This window comes from Podarcis filfolensis (assembly GCF_964270895.1).
Source record: "Podarcis filfolensis genome assembly, chromosome: 8".
Lineage (NCBI taxonomy): Eukaryota > Metazoa > Chordata > Lepidosauria > Squamata > Lacertidae > Podarcis > Podarcis filfolensis.
This window is the reverse complement of record NC_139611.1, coordinates 29,152,928-29,167,092: the sequence shown is the minus strand read 5'-3', so window position 1 is coordinate 29,167,092 and position 14,165 is coordinate 29,152,928. Positions and strand designations below refer to the sequence as shown.

At 44.4% G+C, this 14,165-nt stretch overlaps 2 protein-coding genes across 7 annotated transcripts in view; one reads left to right on the top strand and one right to left on the bottom strand.

Annotated features, from left to right (window-relative positions):
* SLC7A9 (solute carrier family 7 member 9) overlaps window positions 1–7,811 on the bottom strand; it is a 43,840-nt gene extending 36,029 nt beyond the window's left edge. Inside the window, exons 1-4 of one of the 5 annotated variants that reach the window (XM_083629095.1) lie at window positions 7,642–7,811; window positions 4,156–4,290; window positions 1,761–1,908; window positions 343–585 (exon numbers count right to left, since the gene is read on the bottom strand). In XM_083629095.1, coding sequence (XP_083485221.1) covers window positions 343–585; window positions 1,761–1,908; window positions 4,156–4,248 — 484 coding nt within the window. In that variant the 5' untranslated portion in view covers window positions 4,249–4,290; window positions 7,642–7,811. The remainder of the gene's footprint in view (window positions 1–342; window positions 586–1,760; window positions 1,909–4,155; window positions 4,291–7,641) is intronic. The other 4 variants (XM_083629093.1, XM_083629096.1, XM_083629091.1 and 1 more) reach the window with 4 other exon arrangements.
* The window catches only part of FAAP24 (FA core complex associated protein 24), an 85,992-nt gene continuing 74,049 nt past the window's right edge, over window positions 2,223–14,165 (top strand). For both annotated transcript variants that reach the window (XR_014551781.1, XM_083629102.1), the window contains exon 1: window positions 2,223–2,318. Coding sequence is in view for 1 of the 2 variants with exons in the window: in XM_083629102.1 (XP_083485228.1) it covers window positions 2,238–2,318 (81 nt within the window). In the remaining variant the exon portion in view is untranslated. The remainder of the gene's footprint in view (window positions 2,319–14,165) is intronic.

Sequence of the window (14,165 nt, the reverse complement as noted above, 5' to 3'; positions counted from 1 at the left end):
CTTCCCGCTACAGCAGCACCTATTTATCTACTTGCCATGGCGATGGCAGGAGCCATATATGTATTCCCAAGTTCCCAAAAGGGAGAGGGGAGTTTAACCTAGGCTTCACATGGGGTCATAGCAGAGATGAAATTTGAACTACGGACCTTTGGTTCCCAGCACAGTCTCTTCGCTTCTGTTGCGCAGCAGCTGCCTCCAGCTTGTGCCAAATTAACCCACAAATTTGCACCGGTGTAAAAGGAAGCCTATTATTTGCCGTTATCTCTGTATGCATTTGGTTTTGGGTCACTAACTCACCCTTCCAGCTACCTTTGTCTTCCTGATCAAAAGCCAAATACTCACCGAGGGCTGCTGTTGCCAGACACTTGATGACAACTGTGGGGGGGTCACAACCCGGATAAAATGGAGCTGCTGTGTACTCAGCAAAGCTGAGGCAAATAATGGCAAAGGAACTGGGCTTGATGACGATAAGACTTGCCCAGGAAAACAAATACGCAGGGATTGGGCCAAAGGCTTCCATGAGGTACGGATATTCTCCTCCTGATTTTGTTATCATTGTGCCAAGTTCAGCAAAACACAGTGCCCCTGAAGAAAGAAGTGGGAGTTTTCAAAATAACCTGCCACCACTGCCACAATCACCCATCTCCATTTCAGTATTGCTTCTGGAGGGCTCTATATGCACCTAACCCTTCTAGCCTGTTTCAAGTCACCAGGGATTTTGTTCCTATTAAGTGCATAATTTTGTTATGGTATATGGAACTAGTCAACATTTCTCTCACCCAATGAGTGCTTCTGTTGTGAGAAGCTCATCTGGTGGCAACCAACTATAATTTTGAGTTGCTGAAGAAATGCTTTTCCCCCTCTCCCCCACAAGCACGATTGATTATTTTCATTTATAAACACTGCGCTTGTTCTCTCATGGTGTCTATTAGACACTGTCTATGAAATCATCAGCGGGTCCCTTGGGACTCAGGGGGCATCGATAAAAGAAAAGCCAGTGACAAAAAAATGTTATTTTTAGAGCCAGTTATCACATATTTATTACATTTATATTTATCTCTCATTCCATTTTCTTCAATACATACAAAAACCCTGTGAGGTAAGTCAGGCTAAGGGATGGTGACCACTCCAAGATTACACAGGGAGCTTCATGGACGAGTGGAGATTTGAACCCTGAACACCCCCAATTATAGTCTAACCACCACAACATGCTAGGATATGGTTGCCATATACTAAACATAGATCACTTGGTTTTTCATCACATGGTGATTTGTAAGAGAGGCCAGATGAACACAAGGAACCTGTACAGCTTCAAAATAGAGTGGTACCTTGTTCTTGAACTTAATCCGTTCCGGGAGTCCATTCGACTCCCGAAACTGTTCAAAAACCAAGGGGCAGCTTCCAGTTGGCTGCAGGAGGTTCCTGCACTCAAACAGAAGCTGCGTTGGACGTTCAGCTTCCGAAAAATGTTCGCAAACCGCAACACTTACTTCTGGGTTTACGGCGTTCGGGAGCTGATTTGTTCAACAACTAAGCTGTTCGAGAACCAAGGTACCACTGTAATGTAACGTGTTAGCTTTGGCTAGTATTTCCCCCAAACAAATTGTTCACCTATATCTTATATGCTAATTTCAAACGCAAAACTAGCAAATGCAAATCCATTGTTAAAGGGCTAAACAAAATAACACATAACAAGGAGCTTGTAATAAACTGGGGATGGAGGGGGAGAGAATAAGTTGGAAAGAGCAGTAGTGATTTACCTAATGTAGCAAGCACTCCACAGGCTGCCCAGATGACTAAGCAGGGCCCAACAGCTCCAACGTTAGCCAGAACAGACTTTGGAGAAACAAAGATTCCCGAACCAATCACTGTCCCAACAATGACACAGATTCCACTGAGCAGGCCCACCTGGGCAAAGAAATTGAGGTTAGGTGACTTCAACTGGAGTGGTTATTTCAGTCTTCTATAGGCAGTATAATGAGGGTGGAGATGGATGGGGGACAGGAACATTGAAGCAGATGTTAACCCAAGAATATGTCAGGAAGGGTCCACTCTTATTGCAGAAACACTGCTTTAATGCAACAGTTACTGCCATGTGTCATAAAGGTAAGTTAAAGGGACCCCTGACAATTAATTCCAGTCACAAATGACTCTGGGGTTGCGGTGCTCATCTCGCTTTACAGGCTGAGGGAGTCGGCGTTTGTCTGCAGACAGTTTTTCTAGGTCATGTGGGCAGTATGGCTAAGCCGCTTCTGGCGCAATGGAACACCAAAACCAGAGCAGCGCATGGAAACACCGTTTACCTTCCCACCGGAGCGGTACCTATTAATTTACTTGCACTTTTTGGAGTGCTTTCAAACTGCTAGGTTGGCAGGAGCTGGGACCGAGCACTGGAAGCTCACCCCGTCGCGGGGATTTGAACTGCCAACCTTTTGATCGGCAAGCCCAAGGTTTAGACCACAGCACCATCCACATCCCACTATGTATCTTAGGGGGACCTTATTTTCCCAACAAACACATCTGTAGGATCTACAGTTTATTAATTTTACTTCTTAGCCGCTTTTTAAATTAAAAGTGAAGTCAAAGCAACTTGGAATGTAACACAAGACTTAAAAGCAATATAAAACTAAAATGAAATAAAGACTAAAAACTTTCAGAAGCCTGAGCTCAGAGTTAAGGTCTGTTCTGGGAATGACCTTGGTAAGCCGCTCTAGGAGCCTTCTTCAGCTTGGAAGTGGGGTGAAAATGTTTAAAGAGAATTTTAAAAATATAAAACGTTACTTGTTGCCTTGGCAAGGGTAACAAGAATGTGGAGGAATAAGCACTCAGTATTGACCATGACCATTTCTTCATATTTGGTGCCAAGGAAATAGTCTTGCCAAGGGAAAAAGTAATGAGTGTGAGAGGACTCTGCTGTGCTGAGACTTTCAGCGCCATTAACAGGTGAGGTGACACCAGGAACAACTTGTGGTACAATCCAAACATTAACCAGATGTTCTGGGAAAAGAGGCTTTCCTTTTGTACTTCACTGAGCTTTGTGGTTATCTCCACATTTAGCAAACAACACTCTACTAATTAACTCAGGTGTTAACATCACAGAGCATTTTACTTCCCCACTTGGGGCATTAAAGCTGGACCTAACTAGACTATTCCCTGATTTTACAACAGGACATGTACCAAGTGCAACTGTGCCTCCTCTTGAGAGCAAGGATGTGTTTAAGGACGGAATTCTAAGTGTGGATGGGCAAATCTGTCAAATTTATTTTCTCCCCCAGTTTCACATTTTCCCAGTATTAAATTTAATTCTCCTTTACTGCAGCAGCAAAAACAACGTGCAAGGCAGCCATTGAGAATTACCAGGCTTTTCAGCCACAGCAAGCGCCGTCATTCTCCAGTGGTTTGACTTCATCCCCAGAAGCACACTGGCACAGACGGATACCAACCATGCACGCTTCCCCCCAGTTTACACAATTTTGCAAACATTTGGTATGAGAACTGAAATGCAAAATTCAGAGAAGTGTGAATTTTGAAGGATAACTGGTTCTATTCATGTCCTGGTTTGGGAACTGCAAGTTAGGTAGGTCTGCATTCAAATTAAAGCTCAGGGCAAAACAGCTAATTCCCATGTTTTGCACGGTGCATATTTTGCCACAAATAAAATCCAACAAGGAGTTATACATACTTAAAACCCATTGCTTTCATTGCTTTCAAAAATGCTGACTGTATTGTACTGCCTCGAGGTGAATAAGCTAGGAATGGGGAATCAGATGTTCCTGAACTTCATTTCCCATCAGGCCCAACCAGCATAGCTGGAAATTGGGGGCCAATAACCTCTGAAGGGTCACAAGCTCCCTATTCCTGCCATAAACTATGCAAACACATAAGCATCCATGGGAAGGTATTAGGCCTAGGAGAGACACAATTTGGCTGAGGCCACCTGGCGCTGTTCACTACCTCTTTGCATATGTGCAGCTCCTCTTAAGACTATTAATTCCAGAATCTAAAATTCCCTAACTATGACGAAGCATGGTTTAAGAACGCAGTAAGTAAGTAAACAATAAAATGATTTTTACAACAGAATGGAATCTATATTTGAGATCTGGGAGGCTAAGAGCTTCTAGGACTGTTTCCAATGTAATATATTACAAGTCTTGCCTCTTTCTGTAGATTCATAGATTTGCTTTTCTTGATGGGCGTTTCATCAGGTTCTTGATTTGAACTTCGTTTTCTGATGCCTTCTTCATCCATTTTGCTTACTTGATGCTGATGTGCCTGTTATATTAGTGAATCCTGCAAACAGCACAAAGTTAACTATGAGCATATTATTTAAAAGTCTGTTTATCTTTTGACTTCAAAAAAGCAACAGGGGACCCATAGCGCTCTTATATAGTTAATTCAAAGTAATGGTGGGATGTGCTACCTCACTCCGAGTTGGCTTTGTAATGTTATAGCATAATCCAATCTAAGTGTGGGACACTGTGATATCACCTCACTGGTCCTATGATCCCTGATTATCTAGATCACGTAGCCAGCAAGAAGAACCCTGTTTTTAATGCCTGCCAAGAGGGTGAAGCAGTGTACCTTTCGCTTCTGCTTATGGCTGATCCATTTAACTAAGCTTGAATTTTGGTAGTAATCAGTATTCAGCTTAAGAGGTATAAATGCCAGTGCCTTGCAGCACTCAATTTTTTGAAACAACTGTTTGCCATTTTCATGACAATTAGGAGAAACGTAGGAGTAATATAAAGGTGGCTTATCTGCCTTGATGGGAGCTCAAAGGTTGGAAATGAATTTGCTGTACAAAACATGATTTGATGTTATGGATAACTTATTATCAGATGGTTTGCTGGCCACCAGTGATCAGATGACTTTGTTATCAGTTTGCTCATTTTATATTGTAAACTTTATAGCTGGTTTGATGGTTTAACATGCCTATTCGGTGTTCTGCAAGTCTATAATGGGTTTCCTTGTTTTGCACTTGCAAAGAGAGAAATGGACATAATAAGCCCATTATGTGTTCTGAGGTCTTCCTCTGTTTGAATACATCTCACTGTAGGACAAGATACAGCAGATGGAACCGGTTTGGAGCAAAGGGCCAGTGGGAGGAACAAGAGGAGACCTGGGAGGGTGTGTCCATGTCTGTGTAAGATTTTTAGGCTTCTGGTGAAGATGGGGGTGTGGAGAGGAGGAATTGGGTACGGGATGTGGTGGGAAAGTGTCTGGATTTAACAAGGGCATCTGAGGAGGAGCAAGAGGAGAGAAGGACATTAATCCATGGCCTCGTAAAACAGCAGGAGTATTGTCTCTTTTCTTTTCCTATTATTCTTTCCCTATTAGGTTATGTACTTCGTGTTTTATACTGTAAACCGCCCTGTGATCTCTTGATGAAAGGCAACAAATGAATGAACGAATGACTTGTTTAGCTTGGAGAAGAGAAAACCAAGGTTAAACTAGCAAACCAGAGATTAAACTTACCCCTTTCCAGCCCCAGGAGGAGAGTTCGCACAACACACCTACACATGGCAGCCGACACACTAACGTGTCGCGTGACACACATTAAACTGACACGGGAGAGAGGGCAGGGTTGTGGTCGCCCACAGGCAGTCACAACGCAGGATGTGAGCAGCTTTCTTTGCTGGGCAGCAGTTCTCAAAACAAGAAAGGTGCTGTTTTGGGGAAGCCAGAGGCGTTGCTTGCTTATTTTTGGGAACCGTCATCACAAAGATGGAGAACGTGGCCTGTGGTCTGAGCTATCATCATGATCTGAGAAAAAATCCTTGGGAAGAAAGGTGACCTTAGTGAAGATGCCCCCTGCTCATGCCTTTTGCCTGGGCTTTTAATTTTTTCCTGAAACAGAGTGGGGGGGACTGCCTTTGGATAAGGATAGGAAAAGCAGGGGAAATTGTTGCTGCACATCCCTGGCGCTCTCCTCCAGTTGGTGTCCTTCCCAAGGGACTCAGCTAGACTCATGTTATTGAAGAATATATATACATATATATATATATTTTGGGGGCAGGGGGCAGGGCTGCCAATTCCAGCTGCGGCATTTAAAAGTGCAATCCTAAACATGTGCACTCAGAAGCAACTCCTGTTGGATCCAGTGGGACTTACCTGCAGGCAAATTAAATTAGGATTGCAGGCAGTGTGGTGCATTGCTTAGAGCAGTGTGGTGGGTTTGAGCCCACAAATGCATTTGCAAACTAGGGGGACTGCCATAGCCACTATGCACTGATGGCAAGCATGCAAGACCGGATGTGGCCATCGCACACCTGGGCACACCTTCACACTTTCCCTTCATGGCCAGTGCCTAGGCTGGAAGGAAGTCTTAGTTTTCTTTTAAACCAAATTGTTGGCAGCGGGGTGATCTTCTTGGAGAGTCCAGCTGGGGTGGAAAGCAGGGCAGTTCCCTCCCTGCTTACAATAGTTTTAAGATAAGGAACATCACTCACCCCAGAAAAACAATAACAACACACTATTAGGATTTGGTGGGGGTAGTCTTGTAATGGAGTCAACAGAAGACTCTCCCACCCCAAGTCCAATTGCAGTGGGAATGCCTTCTCTGGACTCCACTGGAGTCAATAGGCCACACCCCTCATAGGCTGAGGAGACCAGGGTACAAATCCACACCCAGCCATGAAGTTCCTGGCTGACCTTGGGCAAGTTCCTAATTCACACATGAATCTGCCTCACAGGGGTTGTTGTGTGGGGAGGAAGTGGGGACAGTGAGGGTCACATATGTCACCTTAAGCTACCTGGAAAGAAGGTGAGATGTAAAAAAACAAAGCAAACTGGGGAATTGCGGTTTAATCTTACAGACTATAAACCAGGATCAGAACCAGGTTTACTTGATCAAGACTGCTGTGCCTGAATTGTTTTGAACAGTAAACGAAGAAAGAACAACAGAACAGTTGGATGAATGGATACACTGAGTAATACAATGACAGTTCTAGCAAGTCTATTCTAAATACTGTACACAAGAATCTACAGCAAATATTTATGCAAGTCTCTCTCTAAATATATATAAGCCTCTAAGGTCAATTGATTTCGACGGGAGAATTTGGCACACTATTTCAGAAATTATTAAGGCAACCCTGAGGACGGTATTATGATCCCCATATTGCAAATATGGGAGCCTGGAGGCTGAGATAAGACCACATCTAGTATGTTCATAGGACTGAGGTTTGAAAGAGGCACCCCCAGATTCACAGTAAGTCACTATGCATGCATTTTTATGTACACTTTGCTATACACATTACAAGGCTAGAGAACCACATTTCAAAATTCCAAGGAGTGCAGATGTATTGAATTTGTTTGCTTATTGTTCCAGAAAGCTCAAACTAGGCAGGGTCATCTTTAAACGCAGACCAAATCTATTTCCTCCCCCATCCTCCTTCCCAAGGAAGTGTGCATAGGATTTCAGGCTTAGATTTCCATGGATGCTCTGAACTGCACAGACAAATTTCACTGGCAAAGTTCCACGCCAGTTGTTAACTGTTTTTCACATAGGAGACATTTCACCTGGAAGGAAAGCATGTCAACATCAAGAACAGCCCATAAATTTGCAGGAGTCAGGGGCAACCCTCATAATTATCCCTGTGAATCTTTTCACATTTTCAGCCTGGAAGTGAGAGTGTCACTCACCGTGTTTCGCGGAGCTCTTGAGTCATCGAAACACCTTCCTTCACTTATCTCCTCCTTCAGCAGACAATGCCCAGAGCTCTAAAGCAGAATGCTGGGAAACAGCAGTCGCTTAAGTACAGAGGTTATAAACAAAGGTAATGATTAAACTAGAATGCTTCCAAGAAACATTAAGAGCCCAATTAATTTATCGGCCAAAAAAAAAAAAAAAAGATAAGAGTTTTTGGTTCCATTTTGATGTTTGTCTCCCCCCACACACAAACCCTGCATCTTGCAGTTTGCACAAGCACCAAAGTATTTGACCAAGGCGCCAGCAAATTGCAGGTTGCCGTGATTTTATAAGACATCAAGGTCTTTCTGCATGATTAAAAACAAAAGCAAAACCCACTGAACTTGGGGAAGGGGTCGTTTGGCGTTTCCCAAGGCTACAGCTGCAGCTCAGGGCAGACAGGGGCTTCTCAGAGACTCTGAGGCAGTATTGGAGAGCGGTCATTATCCGCATGGTACGCATTTGGCCAGGGCAGCCCCAAGACATTATGCTGCCCAGAGGGAAGGACAACATGGCACATAGAGGAACTGGATGAACTGGCAGCTGGGTTTTATTTCAGCCCTGGCAATGGGACAGCCCCCTCCTCCACCCCCCCTTCAGGGCAGCAGGCTGGCTTAAGGGCCACAAGGCAGGATGTCCAGAACACAGAGCTCTGTTCAACCTTGAGGCTGCCCTCTGTCTCCCAACATTGGCTCCCATCAGGTGGCTGCCACATTATATCTGCTGGTAGGGCCAGTCCTGCACGTTCCTCCTGCATTTCATAGCTATTTGGCCCTATTTATCACACACACACACACACACACACACACACACACACACACACCTCTCTCTCTCTCTCTCTCTCTCTCTCTCTCTCTCTCTCTCTCTCTCTCTTCCTTAATAAACCATCAGTCCCCAAAAGCCTATCAGAATAAAACCACTTCACCTGCCTGCAAAAGAACCAGGGTACAGAGAACCAGTTTGGGCAGAATGAATCTGCTTTGGTGTGATTGTCTTGGGTGTATGTTAGGTTGGCCCATGGGAACACTTATTCTCCTCCCAATGGGATCAGGATATAATTTGAGACGAAATATATATTTTCAAAGCAAAGTGCATGGACAGATGCCAATATATCACAATACTTTGCTTGCATTGTTCTAGTTTGTTTGTTTTTTAAAAAAATATTATTCCTTCACTATGCTTAGGGTTCAAACACAACTGGCAATGTTAGTCCTATGGCATGGATTATATGAGCCAGGAATGGCATGGTTAATGTTTGGTCTCCTTGGTATTTACAGCACAAGCATGCTCCTCTTTAGGCATTCCTCTTTAGATCAGTCGCTGTGTTAGCAACATCTCAAAGCTGCTTCTCGAGACTCACAGGAGTCCATCTAGTCACAGCTAGACTGTAGGAGTCGTTTAAAAATATTGCTCCCTCCCTCAAGGACACTCCTATCTCAGTTTCATCACTTCACTGCCTGTTTCCTGTCTTTAATCCCAGGTTACTGTTTGATGTACTGTAAAAGCCTCTTCCTTTTTCTAGCTGTGCTCTGAAATAACTAGACCATACCCAGGGGTTTCAGAGGAACAACCCAGGGGGTGAGAGAAAAATCCTAATGTGAGCCCGCTTATTTTGTACTTCCTGAACCAATACATGAACTAAAACCCAGATATCATTATTTTTTATAACACACATACTTATCTGGATTTTGCAATGCAGCCATCCAATCAGAAGACACGTGAAAAAGTGCCATATTTTTCGCTCTATAGGACGCACTTTTTCCCCTCCAAAAACTGAGGGGAAATGTGTGTGTGTCCTATGGAGCGAATGCAGGCTCCTTGGCTTCAGTGATAGCAACGCGAAGCCTCCGAAGCACAGAGGGAGCGCTCCCTCCGCGCTCCGGAGGCTACGCTTTGCTTCCGCTGAAGCCTGGAGAGCCAGAGGCGTCGGTGCTATTCAGGGATAGCCGCGCACAGCCCCTCTGGCAGGGAGAGGCTGCACGCGGCTATGGCTTCTTTAGTCCCGCGCAGCCTCTCCCGGCAGGGAGAGGTTGCCTGGAGCTAAAGAGGAAGCCAAAACAGTGAGTGGGATCCATCCCGCTCACTGCCTTGGCTTGTGCCATAGCCCCGCGCAACCCCTCCGGAAGGGAGAGGTTGTGCAGCAGGTACGCTGCTCTTTGGGGCTGGGGGGGGAATAAGATTTTTTTTCTTGATTCCCCCCCCCTAAAAACTAGGTGTGCCCTATGGTTCAGTGCGCCCTATGGTGCGAAAAATACGGCATATATTAGGCAAAAATCACATATAAGAAGTGTCTATTACCCACATCATCATGGGTGTCTATGTTCTGGAGTTCTCCAGGTATCCTGGCCATCTAGTTGGGGAGGTGGTATGAATCACTGCACAAGTGCCAGGACAATCACCTCCCCCTTCAACCCCTCTAGGGAGGCTTCATAAGGGGCAAGAGGCTATCTGCTCACCCTGTTCACCAGAGGGCAGTGCCATATTCGCCATGGCGAGCCTGACAAGCAGAATTGTTTGAGGCTGCTGGCAAACAAAAACATCAGACTCTCATATTTGCAACTCGGGTGTCCAGGCTGGTTGTTATCCATGGGATACTGGTGAGCAGCCAGCTTTTCAACTAGGAAATCTCTGTGGCAGAATATAAAGCTATTGCAAACGTGCAAAAAGGAAAAGCTGTACAGGATTTCACAATACATAAAGGAACACTGTTCTTAGGCCTAAATTGAGTAGTAAAGACAATCTGTAACAAAGTTCTGTTGTATTGATGTATTTCTTTGAATTTTAGCTTCTGGTGTTATACTGAATTATTTTTTTAATGATCTTATTCTGTTTAATGTACACCATTTAGAGACGTTGCATATTCATACGTACATAAATCTTATTAATGATATATTAATCAATGCTGTAATGTGGAACATGGCTGAAAATTGCCTGGGAGCTCAACACAAGGTGCCTTTCAGCAGCGGCTTGATGTGCTGGGAGATCTCTGCTCCTCCCGGGCAGGGGGGGGACAGACACAGTTGATAACCTGCAGGCACCAGGTAAACATTATGCTTTAAAAAGTGTTTTCCCTTGCTCAATCCCTTCCTGCAGATAAACTTGGGAGAATCGCTCTCTTCCAAGCTTTGCTTTGCAGGAGACAAAGCTTCCCAAGTTGCACTCTGCACATATTTAGCATTCTTGTTGTTCCGAGAGTCCTTAATTCGCCTTAGGCTGCAGATAGTTTCAGAGGCAGCTGAAGATACCCAGGCTACCCAGATGCTGTTGTTGGTTTTTCTTTACCTTAAAGTGGTCAATGGTGCTATGCAGGAATGGGATTGGTTAATTGAAGCTCACAGGTGTATGTTTGCAGTTTGACCTACTTAGTCAAGAGACCACAGGTGTGCAGCTATTTGACTAATTAAATTTCTGCACCCAATACAGGAAGGGATGTGATAGGATAATTGATTATTTGACAACTGTATTTAAGTTGATTAAATGTTTTGTATGCTGCTAGTGAGGAGGAGTGATGGCTTGCAGTTTTTGACTGTTATGTTTTCAAAAGTAAAACTAAGCAAAGATATTGCGGGCAGCTTTTTATTTCTACGCTCCAGTCGCTGTGCACACTCTGTGTTGGAGAAAAAGTCCAACAGTTGTTAGACTCCAGTTCCTATCACCCCTGATTATTGGCCATGCTAGCTGCAGCTGTTGGGAGTTGAGTCAAACAGCATGTGGAGGGCTGTCAAATTTTCTCACCCCAGCCCTGGATTTTTAAAATGTCTCCAATGTTGACATTCACACTCTTTTCTGAAGAGACATTCAGAACTTCTATCCGTATTTTAATTCGTCTTCTTTATCTGTGTGTCCAGAACTAAAGTTCAATAAAATAGGTTGGAGGCTGCCTAGTTCTTAGAGCTAGGGAAGCCCAACAATAAAGCTTGGCTTTGCAAAGGTGAAATGTAAAAGCAATATTAGAGTCCCTGTCTATAGCTTAAGGACAATCTTAATTCATTCATACGCACTTTGGACTCCACCCAGGGCTAATCCTTGAGCATAATGAGAATGAAGTTCAACATTCTGAGATGGGCACAACATGTTCAATGCAATGTTTCCTTATAACTCTATGGTCTATTGCAGGCAATTACATTAGTCAGGAATGGAATAAATAGTTCTTGAACACAAAATGACAACACACCCAGATTGTGGTAGCTACCTGCTCTGAACCTACACAGTTGAGCTATAAAGGCAGCACCGATGCCAACAAGCACAGAGTCAAGCCAGTATCTTGCTAATCTCTCACGGTAAAGTGCACAATGAGCTATTGCCAATCAGCATAATAGTTTTAAAAAAGTTACCTCCATGTAAGTCCTTCACACAGTTTAGCAGTCTAAACTATGGAATTTGCTTCCACAAGATGCACTGATGGTCCCCAATTTAGTTTTGGCATGGGACTAGGCAAAAGATAAGGCTAATCAGTTGCTACTAGTCATGGTGACTCTATATTACCTCCAGCATCAGAGGCCACAGCCTCAGAATTCCAGTTGCTGGAGAACACGATTGGGAAAGAGTGATCTCCCTTCACCTCCTGCTTGTTTGCTTCCCAGAAGCATCAAGTTGTGCCCTGTAGGAACAGAATGCCAGACTAGCTAGGCCTTTGGTCCTATCCAGCAGGACTCATCCTCTATGCTTTCCAGGCACTAACTGCAAGTGGGCTTGCTGTCCCAAGTAGCGCGTGCTGCATCTTGGCTCTATTGTCTGAGACATCTGCTTACAGGAAGGCCTGCAGCTCAGTGGTAAAGCATTTGCCTGGCATGCAGAAGGCCCTATGGCTTCTTCTGCTGTTGCTGCTGGGAGACCACCACTGTCTCTGCTCCCCTCCCTCACAAGCCACCTCTGCACAGAGGACTGTCCTCCAACAGCCTTCCAAACAGAGGACACCTTCAAAGTGTGTCTGTCCTTCAAAGAAGACCATCCTCTGGCAGTGCTTCAAACACCCACCTGTCCTTTGTAGAATAAGACATACAGTCCACCTTAGGGAACGAGTGGGATCACTTTAAGAGAACAGATTTGAGAGGGAGAGCTTGCTGGGCTCTTACAGCAGAAACAAAGAAGCAGAAAGAGTTGCGTGGCACCTAAAAGAGAAGGTAGCATGGCGGATTTTTTTCATGGAGCAGAGCCTAGTTTGGCAGATGCATTAAATGTTGTTCTCAGTTGGGAGATTCTGGAGCCAAAAAACCATGCCCTACAAGAGATAGAGACATTTCTGTGCAAGACCTCAGGTGCATATACAAAAACAAGCCCAGTTATCTCAAATGGTCTCTGTGCTTATTTTGTATACATTTCAGCTTTGCACCAATTTGTCACAAGTCTGTCCCACTGTTTAAAATTTAATTTAGTTCTCTGAGCCCTTCTATAGATATCTAGGTCAACTGAGGACAACAGATCGTACTTCTGATGAATGAACAATATTCCAATCTCTTCTGCCATGTGGTTTTTTTAAAGACTTCACAACACTCCCATTCCAAGAGGGTAGGTGCTGAAGTTTTGATTAAAGTGCAAGGAGCAAAAGTCACAGCCCATAAGGATATCATGGGAAATAAAGCAAGAGAAGAGGGTGTGAGCTATAGCAGGGAGAGCTTTGGTCATAATACTCCCATCATGTGAGGACAATTAAGAGATACCTGCTGGAAGAGGTGCACAGTTTGTTTATATTTATATAAACAGGTGTTTACAAAACAAAAATAGTGGTTTCCACCAGAATTAGCCACTGCCTTCTCTGCCCTTTTGCTGTGTCATTGCCTTACCTGGCTTCGCTCTTACAAGGGAGTACGAAACCAATGTTAAAACAATGCTCCCATCATTTAAATCAGGGCTGCGTTGTGTTCCGGACAACCTTCAGGGGGTCACATGCCAAAAGCTGGCGGGGGGCAGGGTATAGGGGAAAGTGGGTGGAGAAATTCATGCAAATTTTACTTTGTACAGTCAGTTCGTTTCTGCACACACACCCTCTATCCCATCAAGCGAAGCAAAAGGCACACTCCAGAGTCCAAGGGCACAATCCAGCCCAACAAAAAGACTCCAGGGTCCCCAGTAAGGGGTGGAGCCTGGAAAGAGTTCAGAGGGCCAGAGAGAGCGCTGAAGGGCCACACATTTGGTCCCTAGGCTTTCCCACCCCTGGCATAATACTTCGTGAGAAATATAAGGTTTTAAAAGAGGCTTGAAAGAAGAGGAAGAGTACCACATTTTAAATGATCTGGTACCCCTGCTTTTTTACACTAAATTGTCCCAGATTATATGCACATGCAAAGCTATCTTACCCTGTTTCAGGCCACCTGGCCAAGTATTACATACTTTGATCAGCAACAGCAGCTCTCCAGAAAATGCCTTTCCCATCACCAGCTCCCAAACCCTTTTAGCTAGAAATGCCAAGGGCTGAACTGGGAACATTGGCACACAAAGCAGGTGGCTCTGTCATTCATTTATTATATTTATTGGCAGT